At 58.4% G+C, this 10,001-nt stretch overlaps 1 protein-coding gene across 2 annotated transcripts; it reads right to left on the bottom strand.

Moving 5' to 3' along the window:
• Window positions 1–6,648: 6,648 nt before the first annotated feature.
• Window positions 6,649–9,990, bottom strand: Arc (activity regulated cytoskeleton associated protein). 2 transcript variants are annotated; one of them, XM_008851041.2, is made up of 3 exons: window positions 8,083–9,990; window positions 7,685–7,810; window positions 6,649–7,464 (listed from the first exon to the last, which is right to left on the bottom strand). In XM_008851041.2, the coding sequence occupies exon 1, from the start codon at window positions 9,852–9,854 to the stop codon at window positions 8,664–8,666; it is 1,191 nt and encodes a 396-aa protein (XP_008849263.1). In that variant the 5' UTR covers window positions 9,855–9,990; the 3' UTR covers window positions 6,649–7,464; window positions 7,685–7,810; window positions 8,083–8,663. The 2 variants fall into 2 exon arrangements, with proteins under 2 accessions (XP_008849263.1, XP_017658192.1); XM_017802703.2 differs by having other exon boundaries at window positions 7,685–7,807.
• Between the last annotated feature and the right edge of the window lie 11 nt (window positions 9,991–10,001).

Raw genomic sequence — 10,001 nt, 5'->3', positions numbered from 1 at the left:
AAATAGCCTCCTTCACAGTCCTGCTCCTGGCAGGGAAGACACCAGACTGCCAGCAGCTAGAGCTTGGGCCCGGGTCCCCAGGAGGGCTCACTTGTGTACGGGCCCCAATCCACTTCTGGGAGCTGTTGACCAGAGAGGGGAATCTCAGGGATAACATGGGGGTTCCTGTCCTCAGGGAGCACCAGGCAAGTGCCAAGACAGAGGGGATGGTCAGCACGCCCATGGCACAGCCTGGTGGGGCAGCAGGTGCCCCTGAAGAGGTACAATAGCAGGGGTCTGGAGGGTATTCAAGAGTTTAAGGGAAGCAGCCTTTCCCTCCCATCTCCCTGGGAACCCAGAAGCCTCTCAGAGTTCCTGCCTGTCCTTGCTCCAAGCTGAAGCAACTTCTGCCATCTTAGCAGGGACTCTCCTGTCCTCCATTTCAGAGCAGGGTGGTCACTCCCTCCTCAGGTGACTGTTGTCTTCGGGGACAGTTGCCAAGCAAGACCTGCCTCCCTTGGAACACCCACCACCCCTGTTCTGCACAAGTTCAGGGCCCAGGCTGGACATGGGGAGGGACACAGACCCAGCTGCTGGGGGTGGAGGGGGAACACCTACCTGCCCCAGCCCTCCCAGGGCTGTGCTCCTGGGAAGAGGGCAGGTCAAGGGAAGGCACTTGTGCAGAGACATGGGACAGAGACCACCAGGAAGCAGCTGGTGAGAGCCAGGTAGGGCTGGGGAGTGGGATGGACCCCTTGGGGAAATGAGGGCAGGGCCTACCCAACCCTTGTGAGGATAGAGGGACTGACAGGATGGGGAGGGGGTAGGGGAAGGGAGAGACAGAGGGAGACAGAGAGACATGACAGACACAGAGGGAGACAGAGATAAAGACAGAGCCAGGGAAAGAGTCACAGAGAGGGTATCAGAGGAAGACAGGTGGGGGAGACATAGAGACAGGGAGACAGGGAGTCAGTGATGGGGAGATGGAGACAGAAACACAGAGACAAAGGGAGACAAGCAAACAGAAGGAGACAGAGGCAGAAGGGAACAGACAGGATGACACAGAAAGAGATGAGATGGAATTAGAGATGGAGAGACAGACAAGGGAGGAGGTTGGGAGAAGGGAGGAGTAAATGGGATCGTGGCGATCTGAAGCTCAGACAGTGACGGTGGGAAAGGGATTGAGCCCCGCCCCCGTCTTCCATCCAGGTCTCTGTGCTGGCTGGATCTGGGGGGCAGGGGACTGCCACCTAGAGACATGGGCTGAGGCTGCTCAATTGGCAAATTCATGTTGAGAGCTCTTTTAATGCCAGGGGGACTTTCGTTGCATCCAAGAAGCAAACAGTGCACATCCGAGTGGTCCCATAGAGTGGTGCCTCTGGTGTGCTGCAGCCCAGACTGGAGTGTACAGAAATGGGAGGGGCCAGGAGCAAGGGCCATTTCTAGTTCAGAGCAGAAGCCCAATGCTTTTGGTAATATAATGATAGAGACCACCAGGAAGCAGCTGGTGAGAGCCAGGTAGGACTGGGGACCGCAGTCCGCTGCTGGATGTGATATGTCAGAGTAAACGCCAGACAGAATTTAGCAACAATGGTCACCAGGTCTCCTGGGGAGGGCCCAACAGACCCGCATTGCAAGAACAGAAGTCAGCAGGGGTGGGCAGCGGCAGCAGTCAAGGTCACACAGGTGACAGACTGTTATTCTAGACTCTGGGAGCCTAGAGACAGGAGGGGGCTCCTGTCAAGCCACCTGATAAGGGGTCAGGGTGCCTGCCACATCTCTGTCTTAGGGTCCTCCTCCTCTATGACCCCAGGTGAGGGGTTCCATCTGATGTGCTTGGTAAGGTGTCTCTTTCTGATGGAATCTGATGCCTGCACAGGTGTAATTCTTTTTTGGCATAAACAATGGATCAGTTCGTGTCTCCTGGTGTGCTGACAGATGGAGCTTGTTTCCTGTGTAAACAAGATAGGGGCTATCTACCTTGATACTGGCACTCAAAATGAAGAAACTGTCTTGTTTCATAAAACAGAGTAACTCCGGGCAAGGCACAGCCTGAGGCCACTGCTCCACGTGCACTGAGGAACCAGAATAAGCCAGGCTGCTCTTCTAAGATGGCAGAGACTGGAGTGCCCAGGACATCTGTGTCTGAGGGACAGCAGGCAGGGTCGGGAGGCCCTGGGTGCAAAAAGTAAAGCTGGTGAGGACCAGTGCTTGCCGGTGGCAAGCCCCACCATGCAGACAAGGGGTCGTGGTGGCAACCTCTGGAACCACTACTTAGCTGCCACACTACACTCAAGTCTCTGGAGTTGGCTAGGGTCAGCACTAGGGTTCCCTGTGTGATCTGGGCAGGGGTCATTTTACATGGGGCACAGAGGGGATACTGGTTTGGGCTATATGGGGCAGGAGGATCAAAGGCCCTGAGGTGAGGGCTGAGGCCATCTGGCTCACCCGGTAACTCCTGGCCTCTCTCAGGCCTCAGTTTCCCTATCCACACAAGGAATGGCCATTCCAATTCTGAGGTTCCACTCCAGAAAGATGTGGGGGGGGGCGCTGAATGGACAGACGACCCTGTCTTCTGCCTGCTCCTCCCATATCTGGGCCCCCACAGCCAAGTGGGTGCCTGGCCTCCTTCCCAGAGGAAGCAGGCTAATGTATGCCGCCCCGTGCCTTCAAAACTAGGGCACAAGCTGGGAGCTCTGACAGGCGTGGGAGACCCCTCAGGAGGAGCTGGGGACAGACGGGAAGAGAGGAGGCAGCTGAGACCTCCACCTTCCCCTGTGAGGGGTCAGCAAGTGGCCCAACAGAGAGAGGTACCGAGAAGGTAGCTGACCAGGAGGAGGAGTCATGAGTGGTTCATGGTTGGGCTCCACGCGTGGCTGGGGACAGGGGTCAGTGAGACCAGGAGACAGGTGGCTTCAAGTGGAGCCCTGTCTTTTCTCCCCCCGCCCCTGACAGTTCTCTGACCCTCGGTCGAGGGTCCCTGTAAACTCAGTACCTGTCTCTTGTGCTGCCCCACACAGGAAGGAAGCCACTGTTAAAAGGAAGGCTCTGTGCTCAGGAAGTGGGACCAGACAACGAGGGCTCAGTCACAGGGACCCACCGAGCTTGACGTCTTGAGACTCTGATGATAACCCCAGGGGCAGGACTGCAGTTAGCTCTACTACCATGTTGGGGAGACCTGTTCCCAGTCTTACTCAGCTGAACAGGTGGGGCAGTGGGAGGGGTCCACAGTGTGGAGGGGCTACAGCAAAGGAAGTTCACACCTGAGTCCTCACTGAAGGGGCAGGTGGATGCCACATCACCATAGGAGCAAAGGCAAGAAACGCCTTGCCTCTGAGAAAGGTATGTTCCCTTGGCGGAGGAACAGTGAGTATCCCATGTGGTGAGCGGCTGGCTTGGGAGAGGGAAGGCAGCTCCTGACGGTGAGCACCAGCCCAGATCCACTGACTCCTGCCTCTGGCTCTCAGGAGTTTTTCAGAAAGCAGAGCCAAGAACAGGGGTGCAGCAGGTGGCTCCCCGAGGCAGAGGTCCTAGGTAACGTTGGGAGAGAGAGTCAGTGTAGCAAAGAGGGCCTGGGCCCTTCCCAGCTCCGGGCAGAGAACATTTTGGAGTTGGTCCCTTGAAGCAGGGGGAGCCCTTTGGGCCACTGGCTGTGAGCACCTCCCAAGGCACTGAGTGTCTGCCACACCACCAATGGTAGAAGCAGGTAAGATTTGAACAGGCCTTCCCAGACAGGCCCTAAAACCATGGAGCCTGTGGACCACCTCTGAGTTCCACTCTCAGGCTGGGACAGAGACATGGTGGTCTCTTCAAGGTCACTTCCTTGTTCTGTGACTCTACTGTCCCCATCCTGCATCAGGGAGTCCAGCCTTGGGCCCTCAGGCAGGGAGGAGGAGGAGAGCCCTGTGGACAGACAAGGCCAGGTTTGGCTAGTGCTGGCCATCCATTTTTCTCAGCAAACCTTTTCCATTCTCTTTTGAAGCCCAGGGCAGTGTGCAACTTGTCCAACCCCAGAAATCAGTGCAGCAGTAGAACCTCAAAGAAATCTGTCCTTTTGGGCCTTAGGCAGGGAGGGGGGGGTGTGTGACACAGAACCTTACTGTCAGGAAACAGGAGTAGAGATGGAGCCACCAGTCATCCTGGGTGCTCAAGTGACTGGTGATGGGGCCCTTCTATGGACAGTGAGCTCCTGAGGGCAGGATGGCTGGTCACAGTAGCATAGGCGCTGATCCTCTGCTGGCTGGTGGCTGCCAGTGACAACCAGCCCCAGAGCTGGCGGTGTAGATTTCCCAGGGGCCTGGGAACTGCAAGCTAAGACCTCTGCTTGCAAGGGCACATAGGCAGTGGGTGCTCACCATCTGGCAGCCTGCAGTGGGGTCATCTGCACCTTTGTAGTCCCTGCTTCCTGTCACCCCCCCTCCCAAATCTCCTTTACCTCTCTAGCTTCCCTGAGCCTCGAAGAATGAACCATGCCCCCTGCCCCCTCCCACTGGAGCCTTGCCACACCATTCTGTGCCCTGAGGTCATTCTGAGGGAAAGCCACACATGCTGGGCCCTGGCAGGGTACTGCAGAGAGCCTCTAGCGGAGCAGGGATGGAGGAGAGGAGAAAGGTTGCTTCTGGCCGCAGACGAGGTGCTTGGCCACTTTTCCCTCCCTCCCTGTCCACCTCATCTCCAGGACCTCCACCCACACACCTGTGGACACCCAGCCTGTACCAAGCCCAAGACTGGGAACTGGGCTAGGGCCCCAGAGCCAGTCTTCAAATGTGGTCTGACAGGATACAGGCCTCTGGATCCCAGGCTCCTTGCTCTATGGGGAGGGAAGGACAGGACATGGTGGGGAGCCAGGATTAGGTTGGACAGGGTCTGGCATGTCTTGACCCTCTTGAGATGGCATCCTGACTCCTACCCACTTGAGACTCAGTCTCATTGAGTCCAGGGAGACAGGGCTCACGCCATCCCCAGAGAAGCTATCTTTTACCCTCCTTGTCTCCTTTATAAGGGGTCCTTCATCTCTCCCAAACTCAACATCTGTAGGGGGCAGAGGCTCTGTGCCTATACATCTGCTTTGTGAGTCCGTCCTCAGCTGGTAACATCCTGAGCACCATGTGGCCGTCACCTGCCTTCCCCCTCACAGGTGAGGCAGACTTGATTTCAGAGAAAGGAAGACCCTGCGATGTGAGCCCATGCCCACCTGACCAAACCTCCTGCTAAGCTAGGTCTAGAAGAAGCCCCCCAAGGGGCTTTCTGGAGGCCCTGTCACAGGCCCAGCTCAGGTCTGAGCCCGAAGCAAGCACGTCTCTCTGCCCCAGTTTCCTTGTCTTATTGTGAGAAGACCAAGCAATCCATGAAACCCAATCGATGGGGGTAGATAGCTGGTGGGGCACACAGTAGGGCAAGATCTGGAAAGGAGGGTGGACTGGACCCCTCTGCCCCTGGGTCACACCTCCTGTGGGGCCCTTTGCCTGTTTCCTTGGGTGTAGAAACAACTGTATCTCAAATCGCTTGTATTTGCAGAGCTTGTCAATCAGGGCAGCAAACTTCTAAAAGGGAAAACCACGTCCGGCCGGGTTTTCTGAGAACAGTAGTGTAACAGCAGGAGAAGCTGCCTTGGCCTCGCACTGCACTGCCGTGGCACCCGCCTCCGCCTCCGCCACTTTCCTCCCCATTGTCAGCAGTTTCAGTATTTAAAGGAAACAAGGGAGAAAGGGCAGAGGCGTCTTTCATCCGGGCTTTGGTCTTTCTTGACGCTACTCAGGGCACCTGCTGGCCCTGTGGAGGGGTGATGACACTTCCTGGTGGCAGCTCCCTCCGCTCCATCTGTAACCTGCCCTCCCCACCCCCCTCCCCACCAGGCCTCTGCTCATGTCTGGCAGGCTCTGTCCTCCCCTGGGCAGGTGCTGTGAGGGCTGCCAGGCACCAGCGGGTGCACCTCTTCCCAGGCCCGGCCAACCTGGCTGGGCTGGGCTGGGTTGATGCCATTCCTGGCTCGCCTCGCTGCCCTGCCTGGGGCCCAGAAAAGCAGGACCCCAGCAGAGGGGTCAGTGGGCAGCTGACTAGCACCTGCAGTCGTGCTGGTTTATTGGGCGACTGAGTCAAACAGCCCCTAAGTCTGTGGTGCTCCACACACGTTAACACATATTGGAAGTGTTGTAAAAGCCCAGAATAGGGGCTTAAGGTCATCTGAAAAGCCAATGTACAGAGCTGAGGCCTCCCTGCTGACGACGAACTTCAGCCTGTGCACCCCAGCTCAAGTTCCAGCTGCCCATGAACTTGGACTACCATAGTATGACCCAGGAATTAGACGGCTCCTTGGGATCATTCTCGCTGAACACGGGTCACTCCCAAGTTCTTGGGCCCATGTATGGATAGAGCTGGTCCCCTGTTTTGCAGAGAAAACTGAAGCCCAGAGAGATGAAGTCCATCATCCTGCAGGCCAGGAAACTGACCCTGTCCTCAGGTTCCAGACTGAGCAGGCTGGACAGGCCCAGCCTTGCAGGAGAAATTCCACACATACCAACCCTGAGGGTCTTCCAAGCCTGGGATCCAGGACTCTGGGGTTTGTTTAGAGTCAATCAGAGTCACAGAAATGGCAGAAGCACTCCAAGAAGTTTCAGTGTTTTATTATAACAAAATCTTATATATATATATATATATATAAAAGTCTGTGAGGTAAGATGGCATGGGTGCATGGCCTGGATATTCAAGGCCGGGTGGGGATTGGGAGATGGCCATACCCTCTTGAGATCCCCAGGGTCTCTCCAGGCCCCCCGGGCAGGGCCTCCCTACAGCTTGTGCCAGCCAATGGATATGGGTTATGGCTTATGTGAAAAAATAAATCTGGGGGTGGGAAGGGAGGGCTGGCAGTGGTGCGGGGTTGAGGATCTATTACATCACCAGAACTGGCCCAGAACCTAGAATCCCAATGGACAAGAAAGACAGGAACCCCTACCAAGGCCTGCAGACTGCAGACAAGAGAAGCTACCGGCATCAGGTGGTTGGTGCTGGGGCAGAGGTGAGGTCCAGCTGGGTAAATGGCAGGGCAGGGCAGGGCAGTGCCTGGTGCAGCCCAGGAACAAAGGCCTGAGGTTGGGCCTGGAATTGGACCGAGGCTGGGCCGTGGGGCCTGAGCCTCAAGGATCCTACAATGTCTGGCAGGGGCCAATGGCCATGCAGCGAGCTGGGTTCCCTGCTGAGAGGGCCAGGGATGTGGACCCTGCTCAAGCTGTAGTGGCTTGGGGCAGGCAGCTAGTGGCCAGCGGACCGGCACAGTGGCAGACCCTGACGTCACGCTGGCTTGTCTTCACCTCCAGTTCTTAGGCTAAACTGGGGTTCTGCCCTCTGCCAGGCTCCTCCTCTTTGTGCCTTGTTTTCTCTGTCTCTCTGCCGTCTTGGAACTTCTGTGTAGGCAGGTTCAAGAGAGGAGGGGACGTTGCCGTTCTGGTTCCAGGCATGGCAGCAAAGAATTCTCAATAGCCTTGAGACCTGAGGGAGAGGGGAAGCAGTGGGGTGGTTAGTGACAATGGCAGGCCATACTCCCCTAAGGATCAGGGAGGAGTGGTGGGTTGCCCTGCCCCGAGGGTACCCCTGGGACCTGTCCAAGCCTCTCGGATATCCAGAGGGCTAGGGAGTGGCTGAGACCTGGGGCCTTGGTCAGGACAACAGGCAAGGGGTGGCCTCGGGCAGAGGATGAAGAGTCCCTTACCTGATGTCATTCTCCTGGCTCAGAAGGTGCCAGCTGCTGCCTCAGCTGGGTGTGAGGACTCAGCCCCTCTGGGACCCTCCGCCTGCCATGGCTGAGTCACGGAGCTGAGGTTGGAGTGAATCACTGCTGGGGCGAGAAAGCACAGGGTCTCTATGAGCTGGCTCAGCAAACTCCCCCAGTGCCACCTACCCCCACCTCAGCCCTCTCCTTGGTCCCTGGATACCAGAGCCCACTACAATGCCACCCACCATGACACCACCCCCACCCAATCCCTGCAGCTAAGACTCAAAAGTCCTCTGGAAAATGACCTGGCTCTGCCCCCTCCCAACACACACACACACACACATACACACACACACACACACACACACACACACACGCACAGGGGCAGGGCTCACCTGGTGGCCAGGAGGTGCTGGGACGTCAGGTCTGCTGCTGCACCTGCAGCTGTGGCTTCAGCTCACCCCTGGGAGGGGAGCTGTGCTGCCTGAGGCTGGGCACCTGCCCTGGGAGGCAGCTAGGGTGCCAGCTGGCTCTGCCGTGTCTGCAGGAGCAGGATGCGTCTGCCAAAGTTGAGGTTCCCTTGGAAAACTGGTTCTGCTTTAAGCATCTGCCCTGGGATGCCTTTTGAGCTTGGTGCCTACTGTTCTCTGCCTTCCAGACAAGTTTCCTGATTGCCCAAAGGGCCCGGGTGTTGGAGCAGAATGAGGAAGCTGGAGCATTCTGTGATGGTCTAAGAGTGTGGAGGGTGAGGCCACCCGGCCAGGGAGGACAGGTGAGGGGCAGGTGACAGGGGCTTCTTGGATGTTCAGACCATGTAGCACATTTGTGTGGCAGGTGCCTGCGAGTCAGGCCAGGGGGTGAGTGGTTGCCCTGCTTGACAGGGTACCCCCTGTGGGAGTCAGCCCCAGCTCAAGTCCTGGTTGGCAAAGGCCACAAGCTAGGTGTGGCAGGCAGGCTGGGGTTCTGGGCTGCCCCTCTATTCAGGTTGGGTCCGGTCACTGGCCACTGACTCATTGGTGAGGGCTGGTGTGAGGGCCTCGGTCTCCTCGTCTGCTGGCAATGGGGTGCCAGTTGGCTCACCTGCCTGCTCCAGACCATCCTGCACCTCCATGCCCCTCTGGATGAGTTGTTCCAGGGTCTTGGGCAGCGGGTGGCGCAGAAAGCGCTTGAGCTTCGGCTGCAGGGTGCCCACCACGTACTGGATGATCTCCTCCTCCTCCGCATCCACGTACAGGGTCTGGTACAAGTCCCTCTTGCGCCACAGGAACTGGTCCAGCGGCTCACCCTGCTTCTGTGGCAGGTCCAGCTCCCGCTGGATGGCCTCTCGGGACAGCGTGCCCTCGCTGTACTGCAGAAACTCCTTCTTGAACTCCACCCAGTTCTTGACTGAGCCCTGCTTGAACTCCCACCACTTCTTGGCTGGCCCGTTCATGTGGTTCTGGATCTGCGACAGCCAATACTCTTCAGAGCCGCCCACCTGCCTCAGGTACTCTTCCAGGTGGCTCAGGAACTCCCGGGGGTCCTCAAAGATCTGTGTGTCCACGCCAGGGCTTGGCTGCCCGTCCTCACCTGGCCCCCACGGCTGGTACTGCTGGGCCTCAGCAGGCTCCTGTCCTGGCAGCTCTCCCGCAGCAGGTGGTGGGGTGATGGCATAGGGGCTGACAGTGTAGTCATAGCCGTCAGCCTCCTGGCAGTAGCTCTCTGGACCCCCCACACCTACAGACACGGTGTGGCGGGCCTGCTCGTTGCCCACTGGATACTTGCCACCCATGGACTCCAGGCGGTCGGCCCATCGCTCCAGGCGGTAGAAGACCTCCCTCCACACGTGCATCTCCCGCTTGACCCAGCGCTCCAGGTTGGCGATGGTCTCCTGGCAGCGGCACAGACACGCCTTGATGGACTTCTTCCAGCGCTGCGAGTCGCCGGTGGGCACATAGCCGTCCAGGTTGTTCTCCAGTTTGCCCACCGACCTGTGCAGCCCCTTGAGTTCCCGCTCCACCTGCTTGGACACCTCGGTCAGCAGGTGCCGGTGCGTCCTCCGCACGTGCTCCAGCATCTCCGCCCGGCACTTACCGATCTGCAGGATCACGTTGGGTTTGGCGGCCGGACCGCCCCGTGGAGCAGGGTAGGCGTGGAGGCCGCCGGTGGTCATATGGTCCAGCTCCATCTGCGCGCAGGTGCTGGCGCTCCGGGCTTGTGCGGGGCGGGCACTGGCGGGGCGCCGCGGGTACCGGGGCGCGGGGCGGCGGGCAGAGAGGCAGGTGTGGCCGGTGCGCGGCTGCTAGGGCCCGGAGGCTGCGGCTGCGGCTGGACC

This window comes from Nannospalax galili, unplaced genomic scaffold (genome assembly GCF_000622305.1).
Source record: "Nannospalax galili isolate Female #2095 unplaced genomic scaffold, S.galili_v1.0 scaffold525, whole genome shotgun sequence".
Classification (NCBI taxonomy): Eukaryota; Metazoa; Chordata; class Mammalia; order Rodentia; family Spalacidae; genus Nannospalax; species Nannospalax galili.
This window is presented reverse-complemented; position numbering and strand designations above follow the sequence as displayed.